Below are 20,905 nucleotides of genomic sequence, written 5' to 3'. Positions count from 1 at the left end.
TAGAAGATTATAACTTAAAAAACTGTGAAATATTGCTGCTGCTCTAGAGGAGTGAGAAGGTGTCTGTAGGAGTAACACTGGAAGAGTTTACAAATTACCATAACCTTTGAAATAAACATGATTGTCAGACCTGAACCTATGCACCCTTGCTGTCACTCCAATATGGTTTGAGTACAGTGTGAGTCTAACAGAAGAAGAAAAAAAAAGAAATCACATGGATCAATCCTGACACTGTCATTTTGTACTTTTCTTGGTTGTGACTTGCAAGGAAAGTGTTCAGGTAAGAATAAGTACAGAACAAAACATGCACAACTAGCTAGAGTAATTCCTTTTATTGGATTAACTTTAACTGATAAATTGGAAGAACATGAACTTCTGAACCACAAAATGTTCTTCAGACAGAAGTAAAAAGCAGTTGATACAGGGCATTATAGTATCAAATATTTGACATGCAAACAGGGCATTATTCATTTACAGGATATACTTTAATTAGATAATAGCTCAAAAACCAGGCTTATTGCATCAAAGACCTGTTTGGAGTGGCTAATGACCAGAGACCGAATAGTTCAGGCCCATGATTTGAAGAAGTAGCTTGAGCAACTGAATATAGGGTCCCAGTGCAAAGCTGGTGTGTCACACCACTGCTAAAATCCAACTCCAGTCTCTCTGGTAATGCAACCATTACATTACCTGTGATTTTCAATGTTTTTCTTCTGACTGATCTCTGTGGTCTTCTTCAGGGTCTTTAGCTCTCATGATGTCACTTCTGGGACACACTTCCAGGTTCTGTGGCTTTGTTTCAAGGGCAAGTGTCCATAGTAACAAATTGTCTGTCCCTCTTCCACCACCGGCAGAGGGACAGACAATTCATGACTACAGACAGCTGCACTGGAAATGTATGTGCAGAACCCAGAAGAGTTTCCAACAATTTTCAACTGCTGTGCTCCAAACCCCCGTGGCACGCCTACGAACTTTTCACAGCACACCAGTGTGTCATGGCACACCAGTTGAAAATGGCTGCAATAGATCATAGAAAGGCGGTTACATTAGTTTTTAAAGGAAGAGTTTCCTTTATCCCTCTTATATGTGTCATACTATATGCCTCTAACAGTGTTCAGTAATTACAGTTGATTGATATTCAATCAGCTATGTCTTTGATTGCATAACTGGTGAAGGAGTACTGGATTGCAAGCCATGACCTCAATGTCTCCCTGAAATGTGTTTGAGTAGGGGTTACTAACTGGAGGCTGTTAACTGACCTCCCCACCAAGGAATGCCAACTGGTCTTCTAATTGCCATCCAAAGAAATGTAAAAAAAAGTGGAAACTGTATAGTAACAGAAGTTTCTGGCAAATCATTTCAAGGGTGCAGACTGAAGAGCAGGCCCATCAGCCTCAAAGTGACTTTCCATGAAAATTAGGTGCTTCAGGTATTACTGCATTTATGTGACAGAATGTGTGCCTCCCCTCAACAGCCATTATTTTCATATGAACCCATTTGCCAGGAAGAAAAACACCTTTTTTGAAACTAACTGGTGGTCTCAAATCCTAATAGGCATCCAGGCAAGCTCACTCCATGATAATATTTACTTAGCTTTTTTTTTTTTAATGGCCTTTTTAATGCACTTGGAGACTTAGCTTTAAGAAATATCAAATCTTAATTAAGACTAAAGTTCAGAGTACTCCAGAGACTGGAACTATTTAAGATTGTCTATGCTTTAATGGAAGAGGCCATAAATACATATGTTCAAGCAGGAACAATATGTTCTACAGCTTCATTGGACTCATTTGATCTCATCTTAATTTTCTGCTCCTTAAAATAACATGTTATTTTTGGTTGGTGTTCAGTGTAGTTTCGGGAAGACAGGGGACTGGAGGGGGTGGATCTCAGTGGCAACAACATGCACCAAGATTCTAACTCTGGTGCCCAGCTGGACTTGCCTCCTTCCTCTCTTCATTTTTATGCCAGTCAAGTAGCTGGTGTGGGTCCAAGTAGACCCACTGGGAACCAGGCAGCCTATGGGAGGTAAGTAAAAGATACTTTACTAACTAAATAAAATATATAAATATTATTTTATATAGCCATCAAAGACATTTGTAGCTACCTCTTGCAGTGGCGTAGCTAAGGGGGTGCAGGGGGTAGCAGTTGCACCGGGCATCAAACTAGGGGGGGCAACAAGCTGAGCTTGACACTAGTGACCAAAATTGTGAAAATCTTGGTATGTATGAATAATACCACCATGTTATATATCATTGGAAAGGTAATTTAATGCAGAGTGCAATGAAACAAACCGCACTGGTATATTTGTTTTCTATCAAAAGTTATGGCCAATTAACCAGAAAATGAAAACAACTGCCTTGTGGAACAAAAAGTGGATTTACTTAACTCCAAATAGACCTATGAGACTATTTTTTCTGAGTGCCAATGAGATGTTATTATGATACAGCATGGAACCAATAACTTTTTATTTATTTACTTAGTTAAATTTGATTTTGTCACGCGGGGAGGGGGAGTGTTTACAAAATGTTATTTGACCCCAGGTTGTAGATAAATGCCTTAGCTATGCCACTGACTGGGGGGAGGCAGCAGAGCAAGTGGGTGGTGAGCTGCTGGGGGGAGAAGGTGGGTTCCTCCCAATTTTCACTTTTTAAAAAGCCTGGGTGTGATGTCACTTCCGGTTGTGACATCACTTCCGGGGCAACATTTTGAACTTGGCACCAGGCAACATAATCATTAGCTATGCCACTGACCTCTTGCTGGCTGTCTCATCACTCCCCCCCCCCCCAACCCCACTGCATGTAGCATGTGTGCTCCATCAGCATGCCTGTATAGCAGAAGATGGTGAGGAATAGGATTGGGACATACATGTAATTTTAATGTTGTGTGAAAAGCAGTCAGAGTTCTGCAAGGGAGTTTCGGAGAAGGCATCTCCACATCAAAAAATAATAATAATAAGGGTCATGTACAGAATGTATATGTGCACTCTTGGGATTATGACCTTTGGATGTATGCGTCTACCCTATGTTTCCCTGTAATGAAATTTCTGAAATACTGAAAAATGAAGGAACATGGTGGAAACTCTTTTACACAGCACTTTGAATATCAATGTCCAGTTCACCATAGACATGTCGTAGGGCATCACAATTCAAACTTGCAATCAGTTTTCGGGGACCAGCCTTCCTTGGAACACATTTTTCTTCCCAGGTCAAGGTTGAATTCCTTGGAATCTCTCTGCAGTGATAAAGAATAGTGTAAATATGGTGGCATATGGGCCATAAATCTCAGTTTAATACATGAACAGACATCTTGGTGAGGGAAAAGATCATCTGTCTTTTAAAGAAATATCTTTCCGACTCCAAATTGGTTTTTTATCCCTAAAAGGAAAATGTTGGATATATCAGGACACCCCTTGAGAATTCACAACCAGAGGCAAAGAACATCAACTTCATGATCCATTTCTGAAGCATCCTGTTGTTGAAAACAGAATACTGAACTTACAGCTTTTTTCAATCCAGCAAGCAGGATCAATGGGCGGGGAGGGGTTAAGAGGATAATTTGTTCAGGTTCAAAGAAGGCCTTAAATTTAAATATTTTTTTCTTGTTTTTGCATCACTATCAGACTAAAATGTGATACTCTCTCATTTTTAAATTTTATTATGGTTATGGCCTTAAAAGCTGAACGTGGCCTGGGCCCCACTGGACTTCTAAGAGGGCCTTTCAGAATGTTAATTCTTATATTCTTAACTGGGAACGTGTCAGTGATTACCACTGGGAATATTTTCACCTAGAGACTGAAACCTTCTACAGTCTCCTTCTGAAAACAAAAAGTTTAGGCAATCCCATAATGTTTTGCTTGGATTAGGAAGGCAGAGAAGGAAGGCAGAAAGAAGAATATTCCAGTCTCAATCTGGGTGGCTACCAGCTATCAAGTAATAATTTACCACAGTGAGTGAGAAAATGAATGTCTGTATGGCCACTCCTATGGCAAGCATCCCTTGCTTTGGTTTATACACCACGCTTTGCTTCTCCCGCTCTGTGAATTGGAAAGATGGGGATGGTGTGGAAGAGGATGGGTAGAGGAGAAGTCAAGGGCAGGAGCTGCCAAACCCTGGCTCCTGGGCCAGATCCAATGCTCCAAGATTTTCTGTCTGGGTGCAGTGGACAAAGGCATAGCCTTACTGATCCATGCTGCAGCCGTTAGACGCCCCCTGATCTTCACGCAGACTCGCACCAGGTAGCCGCTTCTGCCAGGAAGTTGGGGTGCAGAGTCTTCTGGGGTGACAGGCAGTGAAAACAGCTGCCCAGTGTGAGTCTGTGCAAAGACTGGGGGAGACTAACCCCTGCAGAATGGCACAGAACAGTAAGGCTTCACCACTGCCACATCTGGATGGAGAAGACCACTGGGCATCTCTGAGTTACCTACCACACTTCTTTGCTCTGTGTTTTCTCTTTCTCTCCATCTTTTTCATTCTTTTCCAATTCAGGGAGTAGGAAGAGGAGGAGAAGGAGCAGTGGAAACAAGTTGGTGGACAGAAGTGGGCTCCCCTTGCCAAACTGCTGACTGAAGCCACTGCCTCAACTGGGTGCATGAATGGGTTGGCCCTCGACTTGTGAACTGCTCCATCTCCTGTGAATGGTTTCCCCCTGTGAGGCAACTTTGGGTGTGCGTATGTGATTTAAACCAGGAAAATGGCACAGAGAAAAAGGTTAACCCTGCCCACCCCAGGCCACGAATCCCATTTGCAGATGTCCCTCATCCAATCTAGTTTTTGCCCTGGATCTAACATAGCAGTAAAGCAATTTTGAACATGTTTCCGCTCTAGCATTGAATCTAGACTTTAAAAAAAATAATAACCAGAAAAAACCAGAAAGATGGCAAGAAAGAAGCTGCTCAGGATGTTTTAAAAGGTGCCTTGAATATTATTTTACAATGAAAATAAGAAACAGTTCTAGAAGACCGGAAGAAACACTTCCAGTGGGATGGCATCCTGAGATCATTTTTTAAAAACCTAGAATATATCCCAAAGGAAAAGAGACTTATTTTAATTTTTTGCTAATGGAATAAAGCTGAACTAATTCCATTTGCCTGGAGTAACCTTAGTGATGGATGATTCTCAGTAATGTGCTAAGCCATCAACATGGACCAGTCATTTATCATCTTCACTATATGGCGGCAAATGGGATTAATATCTAAATAATGTGCAATGGTTTGTTTTCTATGAGTGTAACTTGCCACCTCTGTGCAGTCAAATGAAAATTTCATCTGCAGTGTGTGTATTGTGCGGTCCCAGAAATCTTAGGTATCATGGTTTTGTTTAAAAAGGTAATGTCCAAGAAGCCAAGCTAGATTATAGCCCAGAGGTTCTCAAACTTTTTACAGCTACAACCCACACTGTTAGCCATGGTAGTCACATCATGCCCCAGAATGCCTTGCAGCAAGTCATGTCCTAGAATGCAAGGCGACAATGCATGCTGGTAGGTGCAACACTGCCAATCATGCACTAGCACTACCCAAAGGTACAACATGGCCAACAAAGGCTTTGGGGGTAGTGCCAGCCCCATGACTCACCAAAAATCAGGTCATGACCCACAATTTGAGAACTGCTGCAACAGCCTATTGCATGATTGGGGCCTGGATTACAAATGTGAAAGTTTGGCCCCAAATGTGAAAGACTTGATATGGTAAATAGCAGCTGTGGGGAGACCCAATCAGGATTGGGACGAAAGCATGCCGGGGTATTGGTGATCACTCTTTCATTTTGCACTGCCCAATGAAGTTGCTATTTACTATGGATATGGGGCCTTTTTCTTACTTGAACTTCTTTGAGATTGGATTCAGCAGACCAGGTCCATCAAGTCGTAACAACACATTTGCCAGTTTCTGTTTCAGCGGGTTGACGAATTCCACCATCACTGCCATTTCCTTACCAACTACCTTCTCTCCAGGAACCTGAGGCAAGCATGCAGATCAAAATCAGTATAACAAAATAAAGTGTCAGAAAAAGCTCTATTGTTAAATATGAACCAACCCTCTTTGAGAGGGGCTTCAGCAATATCAATTGAATGCATCGTTTGATTGAACTCAATGCTCTCAATTAGGTACACGTAACAGCTAGTAGCCCTGGATGAGGCTGGGCATTTTCATCTCTATCAAAGGTACGCTCAGATGCTTCATCTGGGTCAAGAGGACCCAGTGTAGATGTGTGTATACTTCCAGATGCACCTGACATTGTGAGCTCAGATATCTTGTTCCAGTTGAGGATCCTCTTTGCTAGATTAGGACAAGAGCTGGTAATGATTTTCTTATAATAGCCTAAGTCAGGGGTGCCCAAACCCTGGCCCTGGGACCACTTGCAGCCCTCGAGGCCTATCAATGCGGCCCTCAGGGAGTTCCTAGTCTCCAATGAACCTCTGGCCCTCCGGAGAGTTGTTGGAGCCCACGCTGGCCTGACACAACTGCTCTCAGCGTGAAGGCAACTGTTTGACCTCTCATGTGAGTTGTGGGATGAGAGCTCCCTCCACTGCTTGCTGTTTCTCATCTGTGATGCAGTAGCGGCAACAAAGGAAACGCCAGCCTTGCTTTGTGCCAGGCCTTTTATAGGCCTTGAGCTATTGCAAGACCTTCATTCATTCATATAAGTTCATATTTAATATATTCATTTATGTAAACTTATGTAAATTTATTCATATTTTAAATGTAAATAAATTCCTTTTCCCCCCCCCCGGCCCCCGACACAGTGTCAGGCAGAAGATGTGGCCCTCCTGCCAAAAACTTTGGACACCCCTGGCCTAAGTAATCCCTCTAACATAAAAGCTATTTTCTGCCTCACTAAAATCAAGAGAAAATTTGATCTAGTCCAATATGCAGTATGATCTTCACAAAATTGGAACCATCAAGGAGCATGACTCTTGTTTTCTGTGTGAGAGATCCTGCATGCAATTCCTAGACAAATCTATTCACAGAAAGAAAGAGGAAGCCAGGCCTTCAGCCATAGCCCAGTGGTAGAATTTGCATGCAGAAGGTCTCAGGTATCTTCAGACTGGGAAAAACCCAGAATCTGAAAAGTTGGAGAGCTACTATGGGTCAGAGTAAACCATACTGAGCCAGATGCATCAATGGCCTGATTTGGTATGAGGTTATTTCATGTGTTCCTGTAAACATCCATTGTAGAGAAGGAGGAAAATTGCTATTGGGTTTCAGCAGGTGCTGGATGATGCCCTTAGTCCTCACCCTTGTAAAACCTCCTGAGATTTGACTGGGTCTTTTGCTGGCAAAGACATAAGGCATTAGCTCTTTAAAAATAAAAGGAAAGGAAAGAAAAAGCCTACCGTGCTACATCATGCATAATTCATGGCAACATCTGTGGTATGTCACATTTATCTTAACACATGCGAATGAACCAATTCAGCCTATGCTTGTTAGGGTTTTATGAATTATATTAAATCTTTATTTCTCTCTCCCTGGTCTTTTTGAAAAAGAGAGATCAGATTCCTCTCGCTGCTGAATGGGAAGGCAAGCTGCTCCACAGAAGGGATTAGCATTGTTCTGGATTTACACTCACACCAGCAAGAACCAAATTAGACTAGTGAGTATACAGAATGCTCTGGCTAGGTCTTAAGTGACACTTAAAGCAGGAACACAGGCAAGAAAGGTTGACTTTGTATTCAAATTTCTTTTCCTTCCCACACACTTAAATATACAGGATGGCCTTTTTGACAGAATGGAGTGTCCAATTTCATTTTTTTTCTGCAATAAATAATAATCTGTTCAATCTCATGTCAGGAAAAAAATAATCTTAATTTTCTTTTCATACTTGGAAAATAGGAACTGGTAGCCTTGGCTTTATAGCCATACCCCACCTGAAGCCATCAAACACGTGAGCAAATCACATAATAAATGTGTAACAGGCTGCAGAGATCCTGTTGAGTGTGGGTCCACAGTGCCGACACACAGAGTAATAGAGCCCTTCTTTCCCCATCGCCCTGCCAACATGAGCACATGGGCATTGAAAGGAAGGGCTGGTTTACACACATTTCACATTTCCCCTCTTAGTAACTTGCAAGTTATTCATGCTCCAAACAGCTACTAACTAAAATGAATGCCATACCTATGAGAAAGTCTTATAGCAACATCACTGTTCTGGTGTGGTGGTTAGACTAGGATTTGGGAGGCCTGGGTTCAAATCTCCCCTCAGGTATGAAATTGATTAGGTGATCTTGATCCACTCACTACATCTCAGTGCAACTTCCCTTGTAGAGTTGCGAAAATATAAGGGTAGAATAGAAGGATAGAAGTTGGACACTACCCTGAGTTCCTTGGGTGCAGGGTGGTATATAAATATGAATAATAAAAAATTATCAAGAATGACAATTTCAAGAAAGTTAAAAAAAAAAATAACACACAAATGATTGGCAGTAGGCTGGACCAAGACTGAGAGGCCATTTTGCTTCCCATCTCTTCCTTGCTTATGCAAGAGAATACCGTATTTTTCGCTCCATAAGACGCACCTAGTTTTTAGAGGAGGAAAACTTACTTTTAAAGTAAGCCTGCCCTCCCCCTGTGGCGCCTGTGCAAATGAGGACCTTGCCCCCAGTATTCGCTCCATAAGATGCACACACCTTTCCCTCCACTTTTTTTTTTTTGGGGGGGGGGGGAAGTGCGTCTTATGGAGCGAAAAATACGGTACATAGTTGGCTAAGACTGAAAATCATAGGCTGGTAGTTTGCCTGTTTTTGGAGTTGAAGTGAGGAAGCAGAAAAATGTGGGCAGGGCAGTTGTAGATTTCAAGCAGATGCTCTGTCAGTCAGTGATGAAGAGTTTGACAGAGACACAGATAAATGGTCGGTCAACTGGCATCCACCTGCAGGCAAGGTTTGGTGGCCTGGTCACCAGCTGCTTACTACTGAAATAGAAGGCTGGTAGAACTGCTGTACCACCCTAGGAATACATTGTGGAATTTGTTTTCTTTTCTTTTGAAAAAGACTACCACCACGCAAATCTTTAAACTTTAAGGAATTAAAAAAAATAAAACTGGGTCCCATCTCAACATGTTGCCCCTTTCAAGGCATTTTAAATGCTTAGTGTCTTCAGAAGCAGTGACTCTGGGACTCGTCCCTCACATGTTTAATATTCCTTCTCCATTGCAAGAGGCTAGGCCTAAGCAATTTAGGAGTTTAACCCAGGGAGTCTGTATATGCTGTTCCAGCTTTGGCAAAGAACTGAAAGGATTATACATTTTTAAAATGTGGTTATTGAAGATATGAGCTTGAAGCAAAGTTTATTTGACTTATTGGCTTCCTCTGTGGAATGCTCGGAAAAGACATAATATTATTTGAGGACACTGCTGATAAACATTTGTCCTCACTAATTAGATACACAAAGGCTGGCGTCGGCAGAGAGTTTTCAAAAGAAACTTTGGTGTCTGAGGAGAGAGTCATCTCTCTCAAACTTTCAGGTCTTTCGAGTTTGTATTTATCATAGTATTTTACATGTTGTTTCTCCTGAAGCTGCTGTTCAGAGCTGTACAGCTGTTCACTAGACTAGGGCTGTTCAGAGGCATGTTGACACCCTATGCAAAATATTACCATGATAGTCCCCTATTGCTGTGGTTCCCAAACTTACCTGGATCACAATGCCCCGCAGCCTCTTTTTCCTTGCTCAGCAGGGCACTACCAACTTGGATCTCACAAAATCTCATGAGACCCAAGATGGTGGCACCTAGGAGAACAGGTATGAGAGGTCTCCCTGGACATCCCCACAGCACCCCTGTGAGTGTGCTGTGACATCCTAAGGGGGCCTGACACATACTCTGGGAACCCCTGCCCTACTGGATTCTGAAAATCCTGGAGCTGGTGGCTCTTCTTTATCCATCTCACCCAACTTGCCTGTTTGCCAACCCCCAATGGGTATTCAGTTATCCCCTGATAACTAGTAGTTCCTGTTTGTTTATTATTGTGGCATTATTGTACAAGGCACTTTGCACTCTCATCTCTAGGCCTGCCACTTAGACCCAGTCTTAGTTTCTTTTGGTGGCAGCTCCACATACTGGCATACTGTGGAAAACCTTTGTATTTTGAGGAGTGAGTGGCCTGCACAAGTTCTTCCTGATGGTCAGTCTGTTCTTTTACAATTGGGTTTAATCTTTGGGTAAAATTGTTATGCTTAGTTCATTTTAACACCTGTTAGTAATGATGCCTCCGTTGCCGTCATTATATCTTGCAATGCTTTGGGCACCAAACCAAGGTGATGCACCTGGATGAGGCCACATCTCAGGCATTGTACACTTTTTCCCCCGGCTCATGGATCCTGTTGTATAAAAGGGGTCTGGAAACGTCCATTAGTTATGCATCTGGCATGGCATGGATGATTGCAGACGTGTCATGCGCACAGCCCACAAGAGAAACATGTCTATAAGAAGTGCTACCACTTCTGTTTTGGGAGATGTAAGAATCTTGCATATCAATCTGTTAGTTTAGGGAATTTTGCTTGTAAAAAGCTAATAAATCCTGTTTTCTGTCTTCAATCACCCACTGGTCTGTTCCTTGTCTCTGTAGGACAAGAACATGTGCCCTTCTAGCAATATAGTTCATAACTCAAGGAGTCACTCAAGGGTCCATAATTGAAGGAGTCAGTTTGTTCCAGCAGTCAGAGCAGGATTTTCAACCAGTATGCTGCGTCACACTGTTGTACCAGAATGGTCCGCAAACGTACCACAGGTGTTTAAGGTAATTTATTAGTAGGGCCATTGGGGGAATGGTAGCCCCCCACCAGCAGCACAGTATGCCTTGTCAACTGTCAACTTATGGCATGCTTTGGCAATTTTAGCGCCTTGCCAGTGTACCATGAGATGAAAAACATTGAAAACTGCTGGGTCAGAGTATTTGAAGACTGGGCACATACACGTTCAAATCCCCAAAGAGTGACCTTGGAGCTTTGAGTTTGTTGTTTTAATAACGTAATAAGAAGATATGCAATATTTTCCCCTCACAAAAGGCTTTTGGAGAAATTAGGTATGGACAACCTCCCTCCCATGCCATGCCCAAATATGACCAAACTATAGCCTCTGTAGCCCGATGATTGAGAAACAGACTATATGCAGAATCTGAGTATCTATACTGGTTTCTTTGCTTGTTATATCTCTTCCACTGACCTTAAGGAGCAGTTGGGGGATTTTTAGCGAAGCAGCCTTCTGCTTGGCCAAGATCTTTCCTGTTTCCTTGACACGGGCTGTGACGAAAAAATGCAGGGCGGCTTGTTCCAGTAACTGGCTCATGTACTCGCTCGACTTGATTAGCACCTCGACAGTTTGAGCTGACAGGAGGAACAAACAAACAGAGAAACACAACTGAAGCCTGAAAGCAATATAGTTGCCCGTTATTACTTCCAGTCCTGCTGATACTGTATTACCCATAGGCCATCAGATGTAATAAAGATACTTCTCGCAGAGAGGGCCAATGCTTTCAAAGGCACAAGTAAGAAAACTGTTACAGAGCTGTGGCTGGTTTCCCTTTTTCTGTAAGCCTCACACACACACACACACATGGAAAAAGATGCATTTTTGAAAGACAATATCACAGCACAATCCTATGCACATCAACTCAGAAGTAATTCTAATTGAGTTCAGAGGGGCTTACTCTCAGGCATTGTTCCCTGTAATTTGCACAGGGGCTGCACAGAGCTTTCACGGCACTGTGTGAGGGCAGCTCTGGAGTGATGACAACATCATTGCCAAGCTCCAGCGCACCCTGACAGAAGCTGTGCAGGACTTCAATCAGAGCAGTGTAGCTGCACGGCCACACAGCTGAGAGGGAATGCTGCTCCCATGGAATGGTGTATAGGATTGTGCTGTCGGTCACACAGGTAAGCACACATTCCCACATTGTAGCAAGGAACAACAGGAACAGGAAGTTACCTCCTGAAACAGGAAGTACCTCAGTAAAGAGGTGCTTCCTCATGTGAAGTTTTGAGCCATTATTGTTTAGAGATGACATGCCTATCTCGCTCCATGCCTATACCTGTTAGTAGTCCATGTGGGATAGCAGTGAGTAGCATAGGGATCATTTCCGCTCTCCTGTCTGAGTCTGTGAGTGATGAATGGCATCAGCTTAGCCATGCTTAAAGAGAGCAATTTTTTTTCTTTATTAGCATGGAATAGGTTTGTGTGCGTGTGAGTGTTTTGTTGTTGTTTGAACAATCACACATCAGTTGAATAATTCTCTTTACTCTTGAATAAGCTGGAGGACATTAATTCTAATCAGAATACTTTTTCTTAATTAAGATGTTGAGTAGCTTTGACTGAGGAAGAACACACATTCAAAATGTGTTGAGGGATTTGGAAATCAGCTTGATAATCCATCTTGATTTTTCAAAGTTTCATCATCCACCTGGAAAAAGCCAACGTCTTAAAGGCACCACAGAGGCCATTTGAGGGTGTGCTTGCACCTATGGTCTCAAGCAGCAATAACTTGTATTTCATTTCCATTTGGTCCACACTGCCAGCTCAGCTTACGCCCCATTGAGCTGGCAGTGCAGAAGGCACTTTATTGCTGAAGTTCCTGCTGGAGCAAACGACTGCCCTTTGAAAGTAGAGCCACCACTGTGGGTTTCTCTTATGCTCTTTGTGCTCTGGTGAACAAAAGTGAGGGATAGAATACTGAACACACATTCAAATGTTCTCTTTAGCCAAAGAATATTGTAAATTCACATCACAGACCCCTTAAAGATCATCCGAGTGTCCTTAGTCCTAGTAAAAAATCACTGGAATCTGGACAGGCTTTAAACAAGATGCTACACTTGGGTCTGTCAGGTCTCTATTGAGCTGGACAGCACCCACAGGGAACAAATCTCTGCTTCTAGGCTCTTCCCTTGATTTGGAATTTCGAAATGCCACAGAAATTCTAATACTACACACCAAGGCTACAATGTGAAAAGCATTCATTGCTTTTCCTTCTTTTTGTTCCATGCACATCAAAATGGAGCCCTTGCTTTCATTCTTATAACTATTCCCAGGCAACCACCTGACCCAGATTTCCAAGGCCTGTCAGAAGCTGTTTGATGCAGCCCCTCTGCTGCAAAGGAATTACACAGTATGCCCCTAAGTTGTAACCTTAGATAAAACTTCGGAAGTTATGCCTATTCCCCTAAAGGAAATTAGCTATGTGATAAGTGAATCTTATTTTAGAATTTAAAAAAAGAGGGCGAGAGAGAAACATTTCAAATTAAGGTTGCATATCTAGACCTGTATCCTACTAGAATCAATTTCAATGTATTTCTGAGTTTTTAAAAAATGCCACACAAACGACATAACAAATATGCCATTGGTGTGGTCACACCTCTAGATCAGGGGTGTCAAACATAATGCCCATGGGCTGGATATGGTTCATGAAATCTCTTTATCTGAACTGCATGAAAATAGAGCCCTTCCAGGACCACCATCAGCTGCTCAGCTACAAAGTGATGCATTGACAGAAGTGGCACTGCTGAAACGGCAGCACTGGAAGAACCCAGTTATCATACAGGCCACATTTTCAGTAGCCATGTCATCACTTTGCAGAGCATCTCTCAGCTGCTGTGCTATATGTGATGCCTTGGCAGAAGTAGCACTGCTGAAAGGGTGCCCTGTGTGAGAACTGGGCTCTCTCAGCTTGATATGGGCTCTCCCATATCTTAAAATATGATCAAGTTTTACATATTTTCTCTTCTGCAATTTGCAGCTAATGAGATCCTAGGTGAGAACAAAATGCTTAGTTCTGTTCAGCAGGCATGATGAATGCTATTCAGCCCACTGTACAAAACAAGTTTGACACCCTGCTCTAGATCCATTTGATGTCTGCTTGTTTAGATCTGATATTCAAATAGTGTTGGGTCATAGTCAGGAAACGCTTCCACGATGCATTGGGGGGTGTGCCAGTGCCAACAGAGTGGGTGGTGGACCTTGGCACAACCTGGAAGCAGCTTCCAGGGGCACCAAATACACCCAAAATGCATCATGGAAGCGCCTCTCAAATTGTGTGTCACCATGCACAGTTTGGGAAACGCTTCTCGGAGCAGATCACAGGCCTTTGAGTAGCTGAGAAGCGGCTTCTGGGAATGCCTGACAATGTGCTGTGGCACTTTAGCATCCAAAGTTACTCAAATCCACAGATGCCGAGCCCATGGATAAGGAGGGCCCACTGTACTTTCCCTGTGTCCTTGCCTATTTTCTTAGATGAGCAGAGAAAATCCCCTACACAATATGGCTTAGAGTCAAATGGTCCAACCTTGTCTGAAAGTGTTTTCTGGTGGAAAAAGCATCCTGTTAGCAGAAGCATCAAGATACAGGAGGAAGTGGCCAGATCTGGCATGTGTCATGCAACACTGTCACACTTGCTGAGGCCACTGATTAGTGCAACAAGGCCACCAGCAACGACGGCAGGTAAGGCAGTGGTGGGGATGGGTGGTGACTGGGATGGGGCAGGAAGTGGGATGAATGGGGATGCTTCTGGGTGGGGAAGGGAGTGGGAAGGGCAACACTTGTATGCAGTCATATCCTATCCAAGGTTCCCTCCGTGGCCAAGCATGCAGTGAGAGCTTGGCAACCTGGAAGTTCAGCTATGATGTGATGATGTCATCATCAAATATTTGGTGGTGCCGTTGCTATGCTTCCTTCTCCCTTTTCATCTCTCACTTCTATGCCACCAAACAGCTGGCACAGGAGACCCATAGGGAAAGCTGCTTTCCCTATGTTCAGGGGGAAAAGGTTCCCCAAGGATTCCCAGTTGCGGTATGATGCTTTAGGGCAGGGGTTCCCAAACCCCAGCCCTGGGGCCACATGCGGCCCTTGAGGCCTCTCAATGTGACTCTCAGGGAGCCCCCAGTCTCCAATGAGACTCTGGCCCTCCGGAGATTTGTTGGAGCCAGTACTGGCCCAACGCAACTGTTCTCAGTGTGAGGGCGACTGTTTGACCTCTCGCTTGAGCTGTGGGATGAGGGTTTCCCCCACTGCTTGCTGTTTCAGGTCTGTGATGTAGTAGTGGCAGCAAAGGAAAGGCCAGCCTTGCTTTGTGCAAGGCCTTTTATAGGCCTTGAGCTATTGCAAGACCTTCATTCATTCATATAAGTTCATCTTTAATATATTCATTTATGTAAACTTATGTAAATTTATTCAAATTTTAAATGTAAATTAATTCTTTTTTTCCCTGGCCCCACAGTGGCTCTCCACAGTGGCCCTCTGACACAGTGTCAGAGAGATGATGTGGCCCTCCTGCCAAAAACTTTGGAGACCCCTGCCTTAGGGCATCATGGCACACTCATGTCCCCAGTGGCCTCTTTTACCTGTTCTGCCAAGTTTTGGGTCTCATAAGATTTTGTGCAATCCAAGATGGTGGCACCTGACTGAGCCAGGAAGGGCGAGGCATCATTACCCAGATAAGGGAACCACTTCCTTACCCTGAAGAGTCCTCTGCAATGGCCCCTCCCCCCAGAGGAGGCAGTGTGAGTTTCTTTGGCACACATGCATTGGCAGGGGGATTTGGATAGCACTGAGGCCTAAGTCACTGCAATGTGAATGGAAAACATTTCATTTCTGCTGGGGAGTCAGGGTGATTTTTACCAACTCTCTTTCACTGTGCATTCCTCAAAAATATTCTCCAAAAATCCGGGAACGCTCTTAAATAGAATAGTATGTTTCATGGGGGCAGCAGGGATGTTAGATTTGCAAAAATCATTCCGTCACTAGCACAAATGGAACCTCTTTCATTCACACTGTAAAAACCTAGGCATCTTTTAGAAACACTGTAATGAAAACCTCTCATTGATTGCTCAGAGCAATTAATCAAATACTGCTTTAATCACATATTAAAATTCAGCCCTTGATTAATTGGCAGGGCGTACAACAAGAAACCGGGTTTCATGCGGAACCTTCCCGCATGCAGAACACATAATGCTATTGGCTCCATCGTCAATATACTAAACTTGACTGAAACTGCATTTTAAAATGGCATTGCTTTGGGGACTATATTCAAATTCATTAAATAGACCAGAATGGATAATTTACAGTTATTTGCATTTTTACTATTAAATGTTCTGAGAACATTGCTATGACATGGTATATATATCTGAACAGTAACAAAAATGAGGGGGAAAAAGTTATTTTACACTTCAGAAAAACTGTCCTTTCCCTTTAGCAGCTTCAATGAAGGTACTTGAATGAAGATGTTGCAATATGCAAATGTTGTTTTTATTTAATTGATAAATTATTTACTAAAAAGCAAACAATCAATGAAAAATATTTCATGGGTTTCTAGCCCTAGCCACAAGTTATTTCTAGTTACACTGCCTTTTGAGAGTGAGAGCTGTGATAGGGAGGTAGGGGTTTTAGCCTTTGGAATGTTTTGAAGCCTTTGCAAGAGCTTTATTGAGGTTTTAATTATACATGCCAAAATGTACACATTTTGCCTGTATTGGACCATCCAAACAAGCTTCAATTCAAGGTGCTGGTTCTGACCCTAGAAAATCCTAACTAGTCTGGGCCCAGGACAACTTAAGGACTGCCTACCAACCTTCCATACATCCAGGTGCTTTCTGAAATCAGTCAGGCAGTTCCTGCAGAAGCATCCTTCTTTGTGATGCTCAGAAACCCAGGGATATCCATTGGGAACCAAAATGGTTATTCTTCAGGTTCTAGGTGAACAGTATTCTGTTCTTTTGGACCTCCATGTTATTCTGTTTCTGCTGTTTTGATCCTGCAGTTCACTTATCTAGTACTGCCTTATTGATAATATGATGTATTTTATTACTGAATATACATTTTAAGTTATTGTAAGATGCACTGAGCATTTTAATAGGATAGCAGACTAAACACATGTTCAGTAAATAAAAAAAATAAAAATAAATGAATTATACACACACACACAAGCATACACAGAGCTAAGACTGCGCCCTTCCTCACAGACACTGGGACTCCTATGTGACCAAATATGCCTTTCACCAGTTTAATCGTTTGCTATTGTTTTTTTAACTGATTTTAGCTCCTGTTGGCTAAAGAGTAGGGCAAAAATGCTTTCAAATGAATGAATGAATGAATATGGGCGCAATCTTAACCTGCGCTGGAACAGGCAAGCCAGGAGGCTTGTGCTGTATCCAGTGAAGGATAGGGACCAAGAGCTGCTCAGCCACAGGCAAGGGGAAACAAGCTGCTCCGTTCTCCCCAGGAACAGGTGTTGCCTCCCACTACCTGCCTGCCCACCCGCCCCTGGGGCCACCCACCCTCCCCCCACCAAAGAATGCCTCTCTCCCACCTCCTCCCCTCCTACCTTTGCTCCTTGCGTTGGCCCAGCCAGGTGGAGCACAGTCTTCTGGCCCTTGCACTGGTGAAAGTGCTGTGCAGACTGGAAGGTAGGTTGATGTGCCACTGGACCTTGCAGGACCAAGAGACCATGAGGATATGATTGGGCCTTAAGAGACGGAGGGCGCAATCCTAACCATCTTTCCAGTGAGATAAGGGCAATGCAGTTCCAAGGAAAGGGAACAAACATTCCCTTACCTTTCCGGGCCTACCACCCAACTTCAGGATGCAGCACATGCTCCATTGGCACAGCTATGTCAGTGCGGAAAAGTTGGTTAGGGTTTGGGCCTGAATCAGGACTCTCCCCTCTGCCATGAATTTTCACTAGGTGGCCTTGGGCAAGCCACTGTCCCTTAGCCTCACTTCCCTAGCTGCAATTTGGGAATAATAAGACTGTCACTTTACAGGGCTGCTGTAAGGATTCCATCAAGATAATTCATGTGACGTACTTTGCAGACTTAGAAATCACCATACAAATGCTATGTACTGTTGTTGCCTTACATTGCAAAGGTTCCAGGTTCACATCAGAACTGTAGTTCTTGAATTCACTCTTGGGGACTCCTGTATAAAATACAACATGGCCAGAGAGAAAGGAGGTCACAGCACAGCGAGTCTGTGTATTGTTTCGAAAAGTAATGGTGACACTGAAGTCACTGCCCAGTGCGGCATCTTCCACCACGAAATCCATGTCAACCTCTGCACTGGCCGTGATATCCTGGGTAATATCTTTTTTAACGCCATACATCAGAGCAGTCTCAAGGGCCAGTCTTTCTTCCTCTGTGCCTGTAATGAACATGGAAATAAGTTTTTAAAATACGTCAAAACCTGTGGTGGTGTCACTGCTTAACGCTCTGCTCTGAGCATTCTTGTATACTGGGATAGAGAGACATATTGCGATACTTTCACATTCAGAAGTTCCCCTACTTCTGAACCCATTTGGTTCCCATTGGGTACCAGGGTCTGTCCGTAAGTAATTTTGTTTGATAAGTCCAACATCAGCTAGACCAGCAATAATGCCGGCAGAAGACATGAAGGAACTGGTCAGCAAGGCTGCGAATTGCTGACTCCTTTGCTATAGCAACGGGGATACTAGATACTGTTCAGGGGTCCCTGCTGAGGGGAGAGAGTGAGCAAGGGGAGTATGCATACTGAGTTGCAGGTTTAAAATCCATGAGGAGGATGCTGGAGCTCGGAGAAGAGGACTTTTGGACTCCATGAGACTTTTGATGCTTCTGGAGACAGAAGCCCCAGTCAGCCCAACCAGCTGCATTCCTACCTCAAACATTTGTATCTTGTATGTGAGTAGAGGAGCTTCTGTACATGACACTTTACAGAGCCATATAAGCAAAAAAGGGCAACGCCAAAAGGGCATGTTAGGGGTTAAGTAGATGCTCGGAGTATCATTTTTGAAGGTAATGGATTAAATACCAGGGAGGTGCCAGAGCCACAGCACCAAGTCTCGAGTTGAGTCCAGAGTATCCACCCCCAACTTGAGTTGCAAACAAGTCATAATGGGCGGCCCTCATGACTTGCTTTTTGAGTCATTTTGACTCTAGTCCTTTTCGAGAAACAGGTCGAGTTGCAGAACTGGCAATAAAAGGAAGCAAGCACACACGAAACAGAGTTGCAAGCACGCTCAAAAGCTAGTCGTGACTTGAGTCTATTCAAGTCTTTTCATTTTTATGGTAAAACTCCCAAGTCAGTGCCAAAGTATTTGACGCACGTGACTTCAGCCTGTATGAGTCGCGAAAAATGCATGTTTTCACGACTCAAGTCCAAGTCATCCGAGTTGTCCGTCCCTGTTAAATACCAAATGATGACCCTTGTGCATATAACCATTACATATTCACATAATGTGTTTCACGTTAACATGTATTTTTGCCTTAACTTACTGGCCATGACCACATCTTGTGGCATTCAGTTTATGAATTACGTGTTATGTGAAGAAGTGTGTCTTTTTTTCCTGTCTCGAACTTGCAAATCAGTGTCAATAGATGACTCCAAACTCTAGCACTATCAGAGAGAGAGAGAGAGAGAGAGGAAGAGAGAGAGAGAAATTTCTCTCTATTCACTTTCTCCAGTTCATGAATAATTAGATCAATCTGGAGATTACTTAGCCCTTAAACACTAAGGGCTTCTTCTTTCTATGTGGGTGCATTAACCAAGATATATGAAGCTCCATGCATTTGTTATTTACTTTTGTCATCAAATTACCTTCTTGAAATTTGTACTGTCCGGTAATGTCCTTCATTCCATCTACACCCACTTCTTTGGTGAGGATTAATTTCCCAATCTGGGTCTTGTCAACAAGTCCAACCACCTTTCTTCCATTCTTCAATGCTCTTGAGTATACAACATCACTGTTAACCTTAAAATAAACACACACAAAGCTTTAAGTCATCTGGGAGTCAACTCCCAGACTCTGGGGAATGAAAGAACATGTAATTGGCCATGAGAAATTAGTAAGTTGAATCATTAAAGGCTTTTGAAGGCCAAAAGCACCCATTCATAGAGAAACCTGCCTGATGTGTGACTATGATTTGCTGCTCTGTATTTTCCTCCATTCAATCAGTCCCTGCTGGGGATGGGCAATTCCATTGGATCTCTGCATCCATTGTGATTCAAATGTTCAATCAGTCCTGGTGCAGAGAGACAGTCCAGTTACTCTGGAGGAGGCTACAGCTAATTGTGTAACTCTGCCTGAACACAGGGATTGCTTCCTTCCTTTCATTCAGGTAGCACAAGGTGGACTTTCCTTCCTACTCTTTCATACATCTTCTTAAGTATCATCTTCTTTCATAAACTTCTTAAGTATAAGAGTGAAGTGTGCCACCAACTTTAGTTCACAAAGGGCGCAATCCTAACCCCTTATGTCAGTGCTTTCCAGCACTGACATAAGGGCAATGCCACTCTGAGGGAAGGGAACAAACATTCCCTTACTTTAAGGAGGCCTCCGTGACACCCAACTGCAGGATGCAGCACACATTCCATTGGCACTGCTATGCCAGTGCTAGAAAGCACTGACATAAGGGGTTAGGATTGCGACCAAAAACATGCACATCAGCAATTGGAAATTTGGGAAACACTGTCATGGATCTTTCTGAGATGCTGAGCTCAAGAGTGGCCTTCACTCAATTCCTAATAACCATTCCTGAGCATAGTGAAAGGGTATAATATGTGAATGGTATTTTTTTTAATACATTGATGCTGAGAGTTCTGGGATCATGGTGGCCCTTTGGGGAGTTGTCAGAATCAGGGCACACATAGTGGAGGAGGGTATCTATGGGTCAGCTGTGTGAACCAACCTTGTGACCTCTAAGTGTCAGGATCTACCAGTTGCTTACGAAGGTGGCACACCTTCACCTTTAGCATCTTGCAATACCCAACCTCTTATTTTGACTCTTTCTATTAATTCCAAACTTTTGTTCATGATCTGTTATTGCAACCTTCTCCTTTCCGGCCTTTCTTTCCTCTTTCTCTTCTTTCAGTCAATTTGCTTCGCTTCTACTAAAATAATCTTTCCCAATTGCTAGGAACAGAGAGTTGGTCTAGACATTACATTATACTTGCCACAGGAATTT

General features: G+C 43.2%; 1 protein-coding gene across 1 annotated transcript in view; it reads right to left on the bottom strand.

Moving 5' to 3' along the window:
* Positions 1 to 335: 335 nt before the first annotated feature.
* Positions 336 to 20,905, bottom strand: part of F13A1 (coagulation factor XIII A chain) — a 98,456-nt gene continuing 77,886 nt past the window's right edge. Inside the window, exons 11-15 of the mRNA XM_066625772.1 lie at positions 19,539 to 19,692; positions 17,826 to 18,107; positions 11,151 to 11,311; positions 5,814 to 5,950; positions 336 to 3,231 (exon numbers count right to left, since the gene is read on the bottom strand). Of these exons, the coding sequence (XP_066481869.1) occupies positions 3,084 to 3,231; positions 5,814 to 5,950; positions 11,151 to 11,311; positions 17,826 to 18,107; positions 19,539 to 19,692 (882 nt within the window). The 3' untranslated portion in view covers positions 336 to 3,083. The remainder of the gene's footprint in view (positions 3,232 to 5,813; positions 5,951 to 11,150; positions 11,312 to 17,825; positions 18,108 to 19,538; positions 19,693 to 20,905) is intronic.

The sequence above is a fragment of the Tiliqua scincoides genome, chromosome 4 (genome assembly GCF_035046505.1).
Source record: "Tiliqua scincoides isolate rTilSci1 chromosome 4, rTilSci1.hap2, whole genome shotgun sequence".
Classification (NCBI taxonomy): Eukaryota; Metazoa; Chordata; class Lepidosauria; order Squamata; family Scincidae; genus Tiliqua; species Tiliqua scincoides.
This window is presented reverse-complemented; position numbering and strand designations above follow the sequence as displayed.